At 39.7% G+C, this 18,474-nt stretch overlaps 1 protein-coding gene across 1 annotated transcript; it reads right to left on the bottom strand.

Annotated features, from left to right (window-relative positions):
- Positions 1-327: 327 nt before the first annotated feature.
- LOC121559745 (GTP-binding protein RAD-like) lies at positions 328-3,280 on the bottom strand. The gene is made up of 5 exons (XM_041872842.2): positions 3,175-3,280; positions 2,494-2,859; positions 1,898-1,971; positions 1,485-1,689; positions 328-1,320 (listed from the first exon to the last, which is right to left on the bottom strand). The coding sequence occupies exons 2-5, from the start codon at positions 2,846-2,848 to the stop codon at positions 1,043-1,045; spliced, it is 912 nt and encodes a 303-aa protein (XP_041728776.2). The 5' UTR covers positions 2,849-2,859; positions 3,175-3,280; the 3' UTR covers positions 328-1,042.
- Positions 3,281-18,474: the final 15,194 nt, after the last annotated feature.

Raw genomic sequence — 18,474 nt, 5'->3', positions numbered from 1 at the left:
TGGGATGAAGAAAAATAACTTCAAGACTGTTGGAAAAGCATTCCTCATGAAGCTGGTTGAGAGAATGCCAAGAGTGTGCAAAGCTGTCATCAAGGCAAAGGGTGGCTACTTTGAAGAATCGAAAATATAACATATATATTTGGATTTGTTTAACACTTTTTTGGTTATTACATTATTTTTTGATGTCTTCACTATTATGCTACAATGTAGAAAATAGTACAAATAAAGAAAAACCCTTGAAAGAGTAGGTGTCCAAACCTTTGACTGGTACTTTCGTTTTTGGTGTAACCTAATTGTTTTACGATCTGGGTAAGAAAAGATATGGAATATTTGTATTTCTTTTTTTTATTAAAAAAAATCAAATGTAAACATAACAAAATTATTGAATATTAAAATGAAGTGCAAATCAACTATATTTAAAACAAAACGTTAAATTCACATGACAAATATAACTTATTATTGCTTTCTTCATTCACATCTGGACTGAAGGTTAGGACAATAGAATCATATATTTTTACAAAACCTGGCCTAACCCCCATTACACATTGTTCCTGTCCTCAGTATCATGGCCAAAGTACGAACCTGCGTACCCAGTTTCAAGTAAAAATGACTCCAGGTGACAGAATGCAGGGAAATCACTCATAGGGCTTACAGTTCCATTGCTTTTCAGGACAGTGTACCATCATCTAATCTTTCATGAGGGCTATATACAACACGACCAACACTACATGCAGTAGAACCAAACACACTGTCCCCCATTATCAAGGCAATCTTACAACTCATGGTTGAAAATAACAAGCCTTTGTGGATTGAATATACATACACAAGAAGTATCAACAGCTATACATAAGGCAGACAAAAAAATTAAATAATGAAACTTCAAAAGCCAGATCATTATCATGGACATGTATGTTGTATTTAATTAATATAATAAAATATATAATTTCTGTACAGCTCTATCAGTCCTTGGGGTTAGTGTTAAAAACACACAGCGTCTGGTCTTGAAGGCCAAAGAGAAAACAGCAGTCCAGATACTATACTCTCAGAGGACCGAAAGGTCATGGCAGGACTTGGACTTCTGTCTGAAGGCCATCTTCTTGTTCTTCCGGGCCACCATACGGCCCAGGAAACGCTTGGCCTTCTTGCCGATGCTCTCGCGTCGTTTGCAGTTGGCCATACGGCGAGCGTTCTCCTCCTTGCTGTCTTTGCGAAGGCGGATCTGCCGGACGATGCCCTCGAACAGGTCCCTGACATTGTGGTGGAGATTGGCTGAGGTCTCGATGAACTTGCAGTCAAACACCACAGCGCAGGCGCTGCCCTCTGCCAAAAAAAGGAGGGGAGGCGCAGGTGAGAATCTATAGTGTTCCATGGGGACAGTGACTTCACCCTCATCATTATGCCTTTGCATAACACCTTTATACTAGCTTTAACTATAGCAGTAATTCTAAAATAAGTAGCACTAGGCAAAGATCACTGTCACTTACCATCCACAGAGACTTCTCTGGACCGCACCAGATCGCTCTTATTTCCAACAAGGATGATGGGAATGTTCTCAGTCTGGCGAGCTCTGCGTAGCTGGATGCGTAGCTCTGACGCCTTCTCAAAGCTGGACTTGTCTGTCACTGAGTAGACGATAATGTAGGCGTCACCTATCCTCATGCACTGTTCCTTCAGCCACTGACTGTTATCCTGAAGGCGAAGAGAAATATAATTAGATTAGTTACATTGCTTATCTAATCAAAAGCTACAGGTGCTCAAATTAAAGTTATTATAGTGATATATGATATTATACATCAGCATTAGAGCACTACGCAGTACATCAAATGATATGCTATGACTAAGACCAATTTTACTGAGGGTCAAACTGAAATTGCATCATTTGCATTATATGCCTCACCTGTTCCCAAATGTCGTACAACAAGATGGACGCCTCCTCCTCGTCCACCTCGAACGATCTGTCATATGTGTTTCCTGAAACAAAAGCAAGCAGACAGATAAATACTCCTGGCCACAATGTTATAAACCCACTAACTGGGTAAAGTGTGAGGTCTCACTCACTATTGCCCATTTCTATTTCCCATTTCATGATGCCTTTAGTACAGCTTATTAACTCTCAATTAACCTATATCTGTGATGGGTATTACAGTGCATTACTGTCTCCTTCCCTCAGTCAATGATTTTCATATCTCCCATCCACTATCTCTGTGGCTGTATATGTCAACAGCAGTACTTTGATATGTGTGACGCCTTACTGACTGGATGGAAATAAGCAATAATCAATGTTCTTCAGCCTGTGTGCAAAGATTATATGGAAACCAATCCTATATTTACTTAGTTTGGAGCCTATGTGCATTAGCTTTAATGGGGTGCTGAGAACAGCCACAGTCAAACAGTTATTTTCTTTGTTTTGATAACGTATTTCATTGTAGTGTATTTTCAATGCCATATAAACTTCAACACCATCATCATCAGTAATGGTCATCAGACACTCACCTGTCTCGTCGCAGTCGTGACCATCCTCGACTCCACCGAAAATACGTGCCAGGCTAGACTTGCCGACACCCTGCTCACCGAGGAGAACCACCTTGTACACCTGTCCCCCGGAGTCGCTGCCGGAGGAGATAACGGAATCGGACGAGTCCGATACACAGCTGTCTCGGTAAGGCTCCCCGGGGGTGTAGGACGTGCAGCGCATGAGGTTGGACAGCTCTCCAGTTTGCGCCTTGCGCATCTCGCGGTCATCCACCGGCATGCTTCTTCTGTGCAGGTTCTGCAGGTGCATGGGAAACGGCATGCTCCCTCTCCTTTTGTCCATGTTCCGCAATTTGTCACCTTTATTCAAAGTCATTACTTTTTTGTCTGTGAAATAGATGCGCTCTTTAGTAAGATTCTGCTGTTAACATGAAAAGCAGCCAACTCTGACAAAGAATGCATTTCTCATTACTTTTTTTATCCTTTATTAGGCCTCAACTTATATGAACTTTTGTGTATTTATTATTTGAACAAATACATTTAAGACAATAATGTGCTTGTATCCTATAATATTAATTAAGGTTTGATTGAGCATTGAGCAATGTTAAAATTGAAGTTGAACTAAAATGATTTGAAATAGCCATAGCCTAATTAATGTATTATCACGACTGCAAAATCATTCAATTCCATAAACAAACTTACATTTGATGTGCGTCTGAGGTATTCCAAAATACTGAACCAGGCAATCCACTTTTCGTTAGCGTCGGTACTCAATGAAGGGAAGTTTCGGTTTGATCCGTGAACAGTACGGATCCCCATATTTATCTAGTAGCCGAGCGAGTGACGTCACCATGAGGCAGGGTTTGCCTCTGATAGTCACGTCTCTTCTTATTATAGTAGTAGTACGTAACATCATGCCAGGGAGGGAGGAGAGGGAGTGAGGACCGCTCTACAGAGACGTGATTGAAAATGATGCGCGGGCGGGCTAAGGGATTCTCCCGTCCTGCAATGCAATGCCATCATGCCACTGATGTAATTATTTTGCCGAGTAATTCGCCCATTTACTCTCAATAAGTTATAGCCTACCTGCGTTGAAGGGGTAGGCTAACTAGCATAGTTTTAACAACAGTTGGCCCAGAGCCATGGAGAGTTGGCCTGACACGGTTTCCATGCTTTGTGATGGCGCCCGCTACAATTCATCTGGACAGGTGAGGTGTTCCCAGCCATTCGCAAGGCTTACCATATTCAATCAATTCTTTTAAATAACACGATGTGTTTGTAATTGATAAGTTATCAACTACAAATTGTCAGAGGATTAGCCAAGATCAACTGAGACATCAAGCATTTCCAGTAGATGCTTCTCAGCATTTCCGCCCATAGGTCGCGTTGCCTTGGTGACACAGCTGTTCACCACAGAAATACGACACATTATTTCTTAAACCGACGCCTAGACGTATCACTGGGGCCACAGGTATCCCACATGACACAGGAAAGAAAGACTATGAAATAAATCCATTGCGATCCAAATTAATGATGATTTCACCTGCATGAGTCTCATTGAGGTTAGTAAACCTAGTCTGTAGTCGCCATCTGATGGTGGTTATGTGAAATGCACAATGTTATAGTAGGCTGCTGGGACGGCAAGTTCTGTTTGTCTTTTACCATTCTGCTTCCTGAGAAGAAGAGAAGACCAGTGACAAAGGAATAATTACTAGCCTACTTCATTCCTCATGATTGGAGACAATGCTCAATGCATAAAGTCATTGGGTGGTGTCTTGGTGGACAGACTAACGTTAAACGCCTTCTCAAGTGACATTAACTGTAACGCAGTTCCCAAAGGTTTTCAGTTGAATAGCACAATGTTTCCAAAAACATGTTTTGGTCAGATCTTTTCATCAATTGATGTTTTTCTCTGTTGGCATTTTTTTTTTTTTGGTGCTCTATGAAACGTGTTTGACTCACTGGGTTTCTCTGACTCAGCTTTAGCCTGTACTTTTTAACGGGTCATACAGTGTCATATTTACAGTACTGAAACAGTTATTTACAGGAAGAGAAGAACAGGCCTTCCTCCCCCAGGGTTGGATAAGCTTCTCTGGTTCCCCATCAGTGGGAGAATCAACATGACTTGTCTCTTTAACAAGGAAAGTGACCTTGCATAGGGCTCTTTAATTAAAAATCCCACTCTATGCATGTGTTCAGTACATGTTTTTATCTTCTGTCTCCATCACACACATACACATGCAGAACAGTGTGGAGGTGGAGATGTTTATCTCCATTCTTATAAGCAAAGTCCACATTAAACTACCAGCTGTTTTGTCCTCAGTGACTCACTAGTTATATTGGGTTGCTCCTGCTGTTTCATTAGCATAACATTTTTAACATTGAACAATAGGTCAGTCAGTGTTTATGTAGCCTACTGAAGCCTGCTGAGTGGTCTGAGTGGTGTTCACTGATTGTGGGCTATATAAGTATGAACACCTCAGCACGAGAACCCAGGGTGTAGGCTGTTGTTATTTACAGAAAGACATTTGAATATTTCCGTTAGGTTCCCTACTCTGTGAAGTGTGCATGTGCATTACCCACTAAACAATGCAATTTTTACAACTTTGGCAAAGGGTAAAGTCTACAAAACTTAGTCCACTCTGTTTGGGACAGATTCTAGTTTTGGGAACAGAAAACTGTATTGAGATCAAATATTTCATAGATGAGAACATTTGCAGAATCTCGCACAAAATCCGTCTCGTAAGTCTTCTCCCACTGCTGGCCACTGGTAGCGAGTGGAAACGCCCAGCGGATTCTTCACTTTTATACATCCGGTGAAATATCTGTCTATCTGCGTTACCAACCGTGGATATTGCTCGTGTGCCTGCCGCTAACTCTAGCAGGTTGCGCGTGCATGTCGCACGTGGCTGGCTAGTCGAACGCTGAACTCTTCATTGAAACAATGCTGAAACGTCAAACAATGTGCAAGTCAGTGGTACATTTTCATTTGTGCCGAAATCGAAATGAAAGAAAATTCAGCAGGCTATCGTGTGAAATAGACTTTTAGAAGTGCCGTCTTTATTTTATTACTTTGGTGTGGTTATCAATTCACGAGCACCTTTTTTCCCACTCCTATGATAAAAAATAATTGTATTAAGTCCTACAAAAGTTTTACTGTGCGTGAAGTTTCAAATGCATTTGTCATTACTAAATGTGTAATGTGATCGGTATATTAACATTACTATTTTTTAACACACAAAAACACGTTATTAATCAAGTATTTAATCAGTTGTCTTCCTTAAATGAAGCAGATGATGACAATCTTTGCGGATCAGATTCCTCATTCATGATAAATGTAGTTAGCCCTGAGTTAGCCTGCCCCGGAGCAGGTTAGATCTGAAGATTTCGTTAACATTGAAATGTACCTGGCTAAAAGGCAAGACACTTTATTGGTAGCAGTTATCCCAAGTTGAACTCAGAGTTAACCAAAGTTACCTCGCTAACTCCTCAAACAACATTCGTAGTATAAGGCTCTGCAGCCTGGCTCTGGCATTTTCAGGTATTTACTTAAAAAAAGAAAAGGTAAAATGGTAATGACACAATAATAACCTATGTCACAAGGAATAGTCTTATGTACTTAAATGTCCCATAGGGAATAAAGAGGAGTAAGTAAGTAGTCGTGCAAGGAATAGTCAGCTCCACTGAGGCATACTGTATATAAGAAATCTTCATGTTGCTTTTGTACAATACTACTCAACCAATGCTGCTCGGATAGGGTACCCCTATCATCTCCAACGCAACAAGGAGACTACTTCAGAACAGACAGATTGTATCTACAGGAGTCTGTAACGACTCTCTCTTGCCCCCAATCTGAGACACCACATGTTAGCTGGAAATGCATTGGCAATGGTAACTTTTAAATTCAACACCTTAACCCATCACAATGACCCCCTCCTGACCTCTGATGACCCTTCACACAAAACAGCCTTTCAGGTGAACACAAACTAGTGGACTTCTATAGGGGTAAATGACTTCAGAAAAATAGCTTGGTTGTGTGTATCAGTAACAGCATAGATTTGGTGCTATTTTGGTGGAAGGCACTGACAACCCTCAAGGAATTGGAAATTGTCTTTAAATGGGCTAAATGGAACAGCATTGGAAAAGTGTTCTGTTACAGTTAGAAGAAACCGTATCACTCATCCATTTTTAATGCACAGAAATGGCAGCAGATTCGAGAAGTATCCAGGGATAATAACTCCAGAATATTTCTACAACTTTATTTAATTTTGCTTTGTTTCAAACAAATTATATCACACATTTTATTGATCACAGTAGGCTAGTTCTAAATTAACTACTGCATGTAACTCTAAATAAGGTAGCATGCTATGTTAAAAGGTATGGTTTACTTTATCCTCAGTGTAACACATGTTAAAAGAAGAATACTTTATTGCCCATGTTTACAGAAAACAGACATTTGTCTTGTCTTAAGTTTCAATTGTCAGGAGATGGAATCTAGGTCTAGGATCGCTCCCACCAGATTTTCCCGTTGGACCTGGGATTCAAACCTGCAACCCTCCGGTTGCTGGCCTTACCTCTAACCTCTAGGTTGCTGCTGCCCCAAAAAGGATTCCTGCCGAAACCAAACCAGAGACCTTTAGATCTTCAGTCTAACGCTCTCCCTACTGTGCCAAGGATATTTCTCATTAGACAAGGTTGTGCCACCAGGAATGAACAAGTGTAGCGATTTCAGGGGGCATTTTCTACCAAGAATCAACATACTCGCCGATGCCGACCCTGTATCGAATCCCGGCACGGCTGCTGTATTGAATCGTTGTTTTTTATGGTTTCTTTTCCTACTGTGAAAATCTGACAGTAGAAAAGCATCGGGCTTCTTCCGACAATCCTCCCTCCTCTTACCCCGTAAATCTGTCAACATGAAAACCTGTCTCTTTTCGTGAAATCGCTCACCCTCGTCAGGATTCAAACTTGTAAAAGGATAAATGTGTTAAGCCTAAACACCACAGGAGTTCAATCATGTTTATCTCAATTAAGAGAAAGGGCTTAATATATACATTTAAGATCATTTTCACACCAAAAACGTAATGTTAGCTAAATAGTTTTGAGTGTAAATCAAGGAAGTAATTGAAGATACTGAATTGGAGGAAGCCGTGAGAATGACAAATATACTCTAATTGTTTGAAATGTTGGAAAATTTAATACACTGAACAAAAATATAAATGCAACATGTGAAGTGTTGGTCCCATGTTTCATGAAAAGCTGCATACTCACCAGACATGTCACCCATTGAGCATGTTTGGGATGCTCTGGATCGACGTATACGACAGCGTGTTCCAGTTCCCGCCAATATCCAGCAACTTTGCACAGCCATTGAAGAGCAGTGGGACAACATTCCACAGGCCACAATCAACAGCCTGATCAACTCTATGCGAAGGAGATGTGTCGCGCTGCATGAGGCAAATGGTGGTCACACCACATACGGACTGGTTTTCTGATCCATGCCCCTACCTTTGTTTTAAGGTATCTGTGACCAACAGATGCATATCTGTATTCCCAGTCATGTGAAATCCATAGATTAGGGCTTAACATGCTGACCACACCGCTCGCGTTACGTGTGCGAGCTTTACAAAATAAATGTACTGTGGTATCTAAATAATGATGCTAATTATGCTGTGAGAACAAGGAGTCCGCTTACACTGTACTTTGATTATAAAGGTTTATTATTTCAAAGGATTTCAGCGTAAGTTTACAGACATCTGCAGGCATCTGGAGAACAACGGACCCAAAATAATATGTTGTTCTGTCCTCCTTTGTCCCAACCAAGTATTTATAATCTTTAACATGATATGGGTGCTTTCCCCTACAGACCAATCCCATGACTCCACACAACAGACTTCCTCTGTTTTAGGGTGCCCCTATAGAACTGCTCCCCAGATGCTTCCCTAAGCTGAATCAACATCCTCTAAGATACCATTTACAAACGTTAGCAAAGTCATAAATTGCTTCGACACCACATATTTCCCCCCTTCGAGACTAATTAAGTCTCGAAAACAAAAAGAATAGGATTATGACAAATAACAATTTCTCTTATTTATCTTTAACAATAAATCAAAAACACATTCTTCTATGGAGTGTAAATACATTTCTATGAAATATGAACAAATCTTTATGGAGTGTGAGAGCGAAAAACCTGTCTGGCAGCTTTCTTTCCAAATATAATAATAATAATAATATGCCATTTAGCAGACGCTTTTATCCAAAGCGACTTACAGTCATGCGTGCATAAAACATTTTTTTGTGTATGGGTGGTCCCGGGGATCGAACACACTACCTTGGCGTTACAAGCGCCGTGCTCTACCAGCTGAGCTACAGAGGACCACCTGTCTGGCAGCTTTCATTCCAAATATCCATCAATCAATCAAGACAGGAAAATTCTCTTACGGCCCCTCTGCCCCAGGCAACCACCTAAGTACTCCAGATCAATTCATACATCTTTATCAATGCATTTTAAACTATGATGCAATTTGAATACACATGAAAGCCTCAGCAAACAAAATACAATCAAAAATGTCCACATTCAGGCTGGTCGACCCATCGGACCCTCCTGCGGATTCTCTCTATCCCTGCCTAGACCCAATATCCCTAAGCATCCACGAAATAAACAAAAACATCTGAGATCCCCACATGTACCCAACAACAGCAAATATCATTCTTCAAAAATTTATACAGAAAGAATATGACACAAATTATGTATTACACATGTAAATATGTCTATATATCATTGCAGACACTGGAATGTAGTCCACTACACTTCATCTCCTCAGCAGTGTCGACTTCCAATTCAACGTCGATGATGGAATCTGAACATTTCCACACCTTCCTTGTTCCACTTCCTCCAGTCCATTCATATTGTCCATGTTTGAGTATTTGAATCCCCTCTACACATTCCCCCATATGCTTCTGGAAGAAAAGAAAAGACCAAACAGTATCTTTTGCAAAACAACACATTCAAATTAAAACATCAATATCAACTAAAAATGATATATAAAATTATATATAAAATGAATCACATTCCATTTCCCCCCTTTGATTCATCACAAAATATAAAAATCACACAAATATTTAAAAACATGTGAAAAATGATCGGATATTCAAAATGGATATCTATCCATCATTACTCCATCCAGTCCCACTTGTTCATCTTCATCTAGATCAGTAACAGTTAACAACGGCATCTGAGTGTTTTCTCCAGGCATCACAACTCCAACCCATCTCAATATCATAGCCTTCGCAAAAGTCAATAACAAAGTACAAAAGCAAAACATCACACACAGCGCTATCAGAGCTGCTACTAAAATCTGAACTATCACTGCTCCCACTGGGCCTAACTGATCTTGCAACCAAGCCTTACGCTGACCATCCAGCTCCTTCAGATCTACCAAACGCATCCCTTATATTTTTCAATGCATCTATAACACTAGTGATATTATCGGAACTATCTGGGATCAAAGTATAACAATCATCCCCCGTCAAATTCATAGCCAAACATAAGCCACCTTGTTTTGCTAAAATATAGTCAAGAGCCATGTCATGTTTCAACAGCGTCAGTCTGTGACTTCTTTGAGTATTTGACAGAAGGTTAAACCCTCTTATCGTTTCATTTGCAAAACCCTGCAAAGTATAGGTAATATTATCAATGTGATCTGCCAAAAATGTTACACCATACCATGGAAAAATCCAAGTCCCCACTTCTCTCCTAGACTTATCCTCCAATGGTAGGCTTCCAGACTATGAAATTTCGCCATGTCCCTTTTCACCCTATTTCCAAATCTAGATTCCGATTTATCTGTGTCCGGTGCTTCCCCTCTTTTAATGGTAAAAACCTCATATGGAAGCTTCAACGTCAACATGTAACAACATCCTGTCCATCCATAGGGTAAGAATATATACGCTTTATCACCACAAACCCACCAAATATCTCTAAAATTCCCAATAGTCACATTACCAGGCAAAAGCTGATCTTTCACCATCAAAGTCCTGCTCTTCTTACTAACTGGAACATAAAAAGTTACATTATATTTCTCATTACTAACCTTATGTTCATGCTTACCCAAAGTCATCATATAATCATCACAATCTGATATTCCCATAAACATACCCTTTCCATCATATGTTTTATTAGAACAAAAACAGCTTTTAGCCCTCACTGGTTTCACCTCCAATGCTTCAGGAATCGCTGTTAACTGATTTTCCTTCCCATCTAACAAATTCACATAGGGTAATTCATTTAACCAAGAACACTTAAACTTAGGCCTAAACAAATGCTTCGACAACGACATTATTGTATCTGTTAATGATTGTTGCTGATACAACAGCCATGATAAAGCATAAGATTGACACGTACTTGATAGAGGTTGAGCCACCGTCTCTAAGATTGAACCCCATGTGCCTGGTGCTGGAATTCTCAACAGACATGGACCCTCAAGATTCCTCACTGATCTTACAGAATGAGTTAACTGCTGGAACCAAAGATTCCTACCTGCCCATCCATCTTTAATTTGCAAAACAGAAGAATCAAATCCATATACCCTCCATTTAGTTTCTCTCTTCCCTAACGAGCGGTATTGATCAGATATATCTTCTTGTCTTCCATCAAAATCAAAGAACTCATCCTGTACCTCCATGATAGTATTCTGCACTATTTCAGATGAATCTGCATCATTCTCTACTACCATCTGCTCTCCTATTTCAACACTATCCTTACTACCATTGACAGCACTCTCCATCCGTATCATAAACTCCTGAGTCACTCTTACTACATCCTTTAGTTTCAGAAAAGTTGTTGTTGGTGTCTGTGTCATATTTCCTAAATTTGTTATTGCCGTCGTACCATTAATCTCTTTCAAGGTTACTATTAAAATAGTTGCTTTAGTTGATGTATTAACACTCTTAACTATTTCCAGTGGGAAAGTTACAGATATCCTCTGTGTATTATTTACTGTTGGAGTGGCTACTGTAATATACTTCTCCTGAACTCCTTTGGTGACTGTGGAAGCTTCAACAGACTTCAAATCTTCCATCATAAGCGTCACCTTACGAGTTACATAGCCTTTTAACCAATAATTCTTAACCGGAACAAATTTTAATGCTTGCACTAAATAAGTACACATATATTCTCCCTGATCTTTCCATGTAACATTACGCAAAATAAGTGAGCAATCACTCATAACCCTCTTCCACTTCATATCGTTGTACAAAATATACTTCCTTTGAATAGGGGGCACAGCTTCTACTTCTGGTCCTGATAACAACACTTCTTCTCCATAATTATCTCTCCACTTAACTCTAAATTTCCCTTCACCACTGTTCTCTCTCTCTTACTAACATTGAAGCTAAGCTGACTGTCCTAGAGTTCCTTCAACCCTAGTTTTCATAACTTTTTGATCTGACTTTTTCCCCTACTTTTTCAAAAACCATTTCACTGATTTATCCACAAATTCCTTTCCCACTAATTTGAGGATATCTGATCGGGAAGTCCCCACCTGCTTATGACTTCTTTACACAAGAACTTGGCAAACGACTGAGCACATTTTAGCTTAGTTTGACATCTTATGCACCTCTTGGTGTAGGAATTTAACCAAGAATAACAGTCACACCCCTGCAAACATTATTTTTCAGACAGATTGTCCACCTGCCTATGACATAGTCAATCTATTCAAGCAAATATGGTTCCCAAAAACCCTACTCCTTTGTGATCTTTTTCCTAACCTCCCCCCTTGCAACATGAGCTAACCCATGTGCTTCCTGAATCATCAGACCTAATAGGTCTAGAGGCGCTACTATCAACCCCTCATGGTTTCTCCCAAGACAACAATTGATTGTTACTCTAAGGATTTTTTCTCATTGTCTTCAAAACACCTGCTTTTGAAAGTCAATTTCTGGTTCAATCCCTTGGATTGCTTCATCTTTCAATGGATACTGATTCTTCCAAGGAGGTCTGGCTCCTCGTCGAAGTTCAACTTTCACCTCAATTGTTGGATCTTTTTTCCGGTCCTGAAGCTACCAGCTGACACCCCCCTTTCGGATCTTCTGGGCACCCCTAGAATCCTTGCTCCGGGCCCCTATAGGGGTTCACCTGTCCTCCAGATGATCTTCACTTGCCCCTGTATCTTCCTCTGAAATTCCCTCTGATGTTTCCTCCTGGCCCATTGCACTCACAGCAAAGTCACCAACCTGTCCACAATCATAACACACTTCTGAAGATTGCTGGAAGTATGCCTTAAATCTTCCTCCTCTTCCTCTTTCTAAGCCTTCTCGTCCTCTTCCTCTCCAATTCTGTGTCTGTCCAGAAACTGGCTGTGGATATGAAACAACTGGTACCGCTATTGGTGGCTGGTACAATTGCGGTTGGAACTGGTCCGGTTGAAGCTGTGGCAGTGATTGTTGATTTGGTGCACACTGATTCTGCATAACCAAAGCTTGTTTCTTCTCCTTCTTATTCTCCACCAGTTGTATTTGATTGAGTTTTCTGAGAGTTTCTTGATCCTGTTCTTTCTGGTTGTGTTCCTTTTTCCTGTACAGATCCACTTGATGGGCTATATGATCTGTATAGACGCCTTTTGTCATGCTTCCAAGTCCAACCACCTCTGCCAGTTTGCTCCGTACTGGTGAGGGCAGTCCCATCTGCAGTTTAGCTCTCAAAATTGACTGCTCAATTTGACTCACATCTGGATCATTTCCGGTAATATTTCTCCACACTTGATGAACTCTTGACACATAGGCTCTCGGATTTTCTTGTTGTCCTAGTGGGTCAATCAGAATGTTGTCAGGATGCACATTTGTTGGAAACGTATCTTTCAGTGCTCTCCACAGCCGATTTCTACTTGCAGCCAACAATTCAGGGTCATTCACTGCAGTCCCCACATATCTATTGAGTCCAGCTCTCTGAAATATTTCTTCCATATCTGGAATCCCAAAGAGATTAGCCAAAAGTCTCTTAATGTCTCCTATGGCTGACTGTGTTCCCACCGTAATTTCTTCCCATTTTGAAATCCAAGGATATGCTCCATCTTGAAGAGTAGGCAGCTTATCAAGTATATCTGACATATCGGTATTTTGCAAAGGCTTATATTCTAGGTTTTGTCCTCGAATGATCACTGGCATCATCTTCTTACTGGTGCCCTCTTTCCTTGGCCTCAATGTATTCTTCTTCTCCAATTCTTGGGATCCTTTTCTCAGCAGTTTTTTCTTCTGTATCTTCAGCTTCTTGAGTTGTTCTTCCAGTTCTCTTACTTCTTCTAAATTATTCGCTTTATCCAGGCATGATACGCATCGGTCTATATCTCTTTCTATTTCTTCTGTGCTAGTCATTGTAGGATAAAATCCTCTTGAATATGAAGCACCTTTAATCTCCAAATCTTTATCGCTGTCTTCATCTTCGCTTTCATCAGAACTAGAATATCTTGTATTCTTCTTCTTCAAACATCCATCACCCCTTCTTTCCGCTCTGGCCAACCTCCGTCTGATCACAGGGTCATATCCACCCATAATCTCTTCTGAATCACTCTGATCATCATCATCATAATCTTCAAGTTCCATCCTCCTGAACCTCACTCCACCCTTAGTTTCCAGACATCTCGTTTTCTTCTTACTTTTGGAGTTTGGATTCATCTTTATGGTCGTTTCTGCTTGCCCCCTCTCTATTATTTGTTCATCGTCATCTCTAATGCAATAATCACCCTCCTGAATGATCAGTGGAAGCTGAGGATAGACATCCTTAAACTCTACTTCTTTCTCATAAGGTGGGGGTCTTTTTGCTGAATCCGTATGTGAGAAAGGTGTACTGACTTCTGTCATTAGTTTTTCTGTCACCACTTCTTTTACCATTTTCTCTATACCTCAGTTTCTTTTATCGTTGGTATCTTTCATCAGTTTTTGTCCTTCATTTTCAAACAGCTTAAGAACACCCAGCTCTCTTTGTCTCTTTTCTTTACGTTGTTCCCTTTTTTTCCCCTTCTTTTGATCTGCCTTATAAATTGACAGAAGCACTTTCATTATGTTGATGACGTCAGGGTTAAGAGTCCCTTCCACTGGCCATGGTTGTTCAACGTCAGGCCAACGTTTATTCCATTTTCCAGATAACCTTGCAATACCATTAACTAGAGGATTACTATTTTGTACTACATCAACAGGAGTAATTACTTTCATAGTTTTTATGTCCTTTTTCCCCATTGTAACAACTCTTATATATTCCTTTATTGTGAATTATTTTATTATTTTAGACTATATAGCTTATGTTTTTATTTATTTAATTAAACAATTAATTAATTAATTAATTAATCAATCAATATATGTATAATGTTTTATTTTTTTTTATTTTTTTTATTTTTTTATTTTACCAATTTATTAATTAGTGGCAATCTTACCACATCCGATCAGGAAAAGTAAAGGAAAGTAGTCAACTTCAGAACAATCCAAAAAAGAAAGACCTATAATCCAGCAACACTATAGCACTCACAAACCAATTGCTTAATAAGCACCCAATGACCTTAATTTTACAGAATAATGTCAGTGCTCGATTTCCCCCTCAACTCTAATCAAACCAACTTATGCACAAAAACTCCAATATGCAATTACATCAATTGATCAGTCTGTTGCCAAGTCCCTGCCAAATTGTCACAACATAAAATATGCTAGGCACACAAAACATCCTGTATGGGAAGGTACGTTTTGTAAATAGAACAGTACTGGCCTTAATTTGACTGGATCCGTTGCAGCACACCCTGTCGCGTGATGTACTTGTCAGCACCTCCTCTCTCTCTCTGTCTCCTCCTTCTCGTCTCTCATATGACATAAGAACAAAGAACAGACAAGAATTTAGTATTTTATGCACTCACTGAGTTATTTCAACCATTCAATATTCCTCTGTTCACATTCGCGCTAAGAAATAAGCAAATAACTTAACTCAGGAATATTTATAGATAGCTCAATAACATTTTATTTTATTTATTTTTAATCCGTCAATATATCTCTAGTTTATCAATTCAATAGGTCTCAATCAAATCGTTTCATCGTTAAACAACAGCCGATTTAACAAACAGATTACTCTATTAGTGTCTAAATCTCCCCCTTCTTCTCTGTCTGCTCTGAGTCTGCGTCTCCCAGCAGCTCAGTGCAGGCAGGGGAGTGACATATTTGCTCTACGTAACTCTAAACTCATAAAATCCCACGCATGCGTAGTTCATTCACCAATGCGATTTCAGAGTGGACAGAGCTCTCTCCCAGCTAAACAACAGAAAGTAGACAGACCAACTTTACCTCCGTTCTTTCCCCCAACAGACAAACAGTAACACTTAACAGAGCTCACAAACCAACACAAAACATAAAACACAAATCCTACTTTGAAGTTTCTTAACTTCACTTATCCTAATCTGCAGATTTATAGTTATTTTCTTATCCATTACAAACCATCTCTATACACTCTTAAAAACTTCTCCCTGTAGGCTCATGATATTCTAATAGTTAGTAAACGTTCTCTTTTTGTATAGACTCATAACATTTTTCACCTTAACGTCCTTCCAGGGGGCTCATATATAGTTAACAATTTTTTACGTTCTCACCCACGGAGACTAATAAGATTTTTAACCTTAACTTACATATTTCCTTATAAAAACAAAAACCCCTGTTCTCAACCAAAACATATATATGTATATATCTCTAACATAAATCTTATCCTAACATGAGTCGACACACAGTTTAAACACAACAGAGACGTCTTTATTTTATTATTTTTCTCTCTCCCACACACACACATACACAGTTTAAGAGGCTTTTTTCCGTTCCTACGGACCCCTAAGGCAGTATTCTACCTCCATTGCACAGTTTTTTCATTGTTCCTAAATTTCTGCTACCACGAGTTCGCGGACATCCAATGAGGGGTTACATCAAACATATACTTCGTCAACTATAAGTTGAGCGGTAACTTGCAACCGAATGTATATACCACAACCCTCAGTCCCCGGGACTGACCTAAATTCACCTAATGTGCTTTTAGGATTTTCGGCCCATCCTAATGATCGCCTCGTTGGAGGGCTTAATATAGATTCGCAATGTCCTAATTTGTATAAATTTTTCCTTGGCCTTATTCCTTCATTCTATTCTTCAATAGTTATAGACACTCCCCCCTGTTTGCGTTGTTACCAGCGCAAATAACAGCAATCCCACAGCAAATAACAGCAAAATTGCACACATAAGTCTTTTAAACGGTACATTTCTCCAGCGCACACACCCACATAAGCAAGCGAACCGACCAGCGCACAAAATTGTGAGAAATCTTATGAGCCGGCGTCTTGAGCGGGAGTCACTTCGTAGCTCATGAATGGAACACTGGAGAGACGCAGCACGTCCCAAAGGTTCCTCGTCGCCATTCTGTGGTATCTAAATAATGATGCTAATTATGCTGTGAGAACAAGGAGTCCGCTTACACTGTACTTTGATTATAAAGGTTTATTATTTCAAAGGATTTCAGCGTAAGTTTACAGACATCTGCAGGCATCTGGAGAACAACGGAACTAAAATAATATGTTGGACTGTCCTCCTTTGTCCCAACCAAGTATTTATAATCTTAAACATGATATGGGTGGTTTCCCCTACAGACCAATCCCATGACTCCACACAACAGACTTCCTCTGTTTTAGGGTGCCCCTATAGAACTGCTCCCCAGATGCTTCCCTAAGCTGAATCAACATCCTCTAAGATACCATTTGCAAACGTTAGCAAAGTCATAAATTGCTTCGACACCACAGTACACATACATGTTATTCAATCATTGATGGTTCTATTTATGATGCTTGACGCGCTGCAAGTCTGGCCTCTCCCATCTCTTCATTGGTTTTTAGGAGCATATACCCACGTGGGTGATTGAAAGATGAATTGAGGTCCACACTCCAGTCCAGTTGGTGGTAATGCACCTTAAAGTTGGTTGCCAACTGCCATATAAAGTCCAAAGAAGAAGAAGAAGCCTGAAGGAGGAGTGATTACTAGAAACAAACTCTGTTTACCCTTTTATCTGTGGATTAATTGTCGGAGTAGAGGACCTTGTGCATTTCAGGTAAAATAACAACCCAATGTTTATATCCCAGGACAAATTAGCTAGCAACAGCAAGCTAGCTAGCTAAATTGCCATAAATGTTTAATGCTTTTCGACCTGTCCCCAAATTAATATAGTTGGTTCAGAGTTTGTTTTGATTTTTCAACCTGCGTGTCCTGATTGCGTCTGGTGTGGGTGGACAAAATCAACATACGCGCGATCGAGGTCTAGTCAGCATGTAATGAATTTATTTTTAATTGACTGATTTCCTTATATGAACTGTAACTCAGTAAAATCTTTAGAATTGTTGCATGTTGCGTTTATATTTTTGCTCAGTGTAGTTTATACAATGGAGCATTCAAAGACTGACATGAATTGATCAAAAATGTAATTAGAGCATTCAGCTAAGGGCTTTTGTGCTCAGAGTGAATTAAGAGGAAGGGGAGAATACTGTTGAGTAATACATCATTGAAAAATGATGCTTTATAAGCTTGAAAAATAGTAATACAGTTAAATAAACACCACAGATGGACAAACAAATTGAACACAAATAATTACAATGATATATAATTAACTGAAAATAGAGAGAGACTGACAGCTGACTCCATCAGATTGCCCAGCCCATAAGGAGGACAGGGGGCTGACTGAGGGACAGCCGAGCATAGACGTGGAGGATGGACAGAGGCCCTGCCGGGCACAGGTGTGGAGGTCACAGACAGCAACGTGGTCACAGAGCATTTCATATTATTCTGTAACTAAATCCAATATATTGATTTAGTATTAATTTGTGTATTGTCTATCATCCATTTTGAATGATATGTTACGAATTACAATTCCTATGATAAGTTATACATTTGCTAAATGTACAGTATGTTACGAATTTGCTAAATGTATGATATGTTACGAATTCCAAT

The sequence above is a fragment of the Coregonus clupeaformis genome, unplaced genomic scaffold (assembly GCF_020615455.1).
Source record: "Coregonus clupeaformis isolate EN_2021a unplaced genomic scaffold, ASM2061545v1 scaf1072, whole genome shotgun sequence".
Classification (NCBI taxonomy): domain Eukaryota; kingdom Metazoa; phylum Chordata; class Actinopteri; order Salmoniformes; family Salmonidae; genus Coregonus; species Coregonus clupeaformis.
Note: the sequence above shows the minus strand (reverse complement) of the source record. Positions and strands in the feature narration are given on the sequence as shown.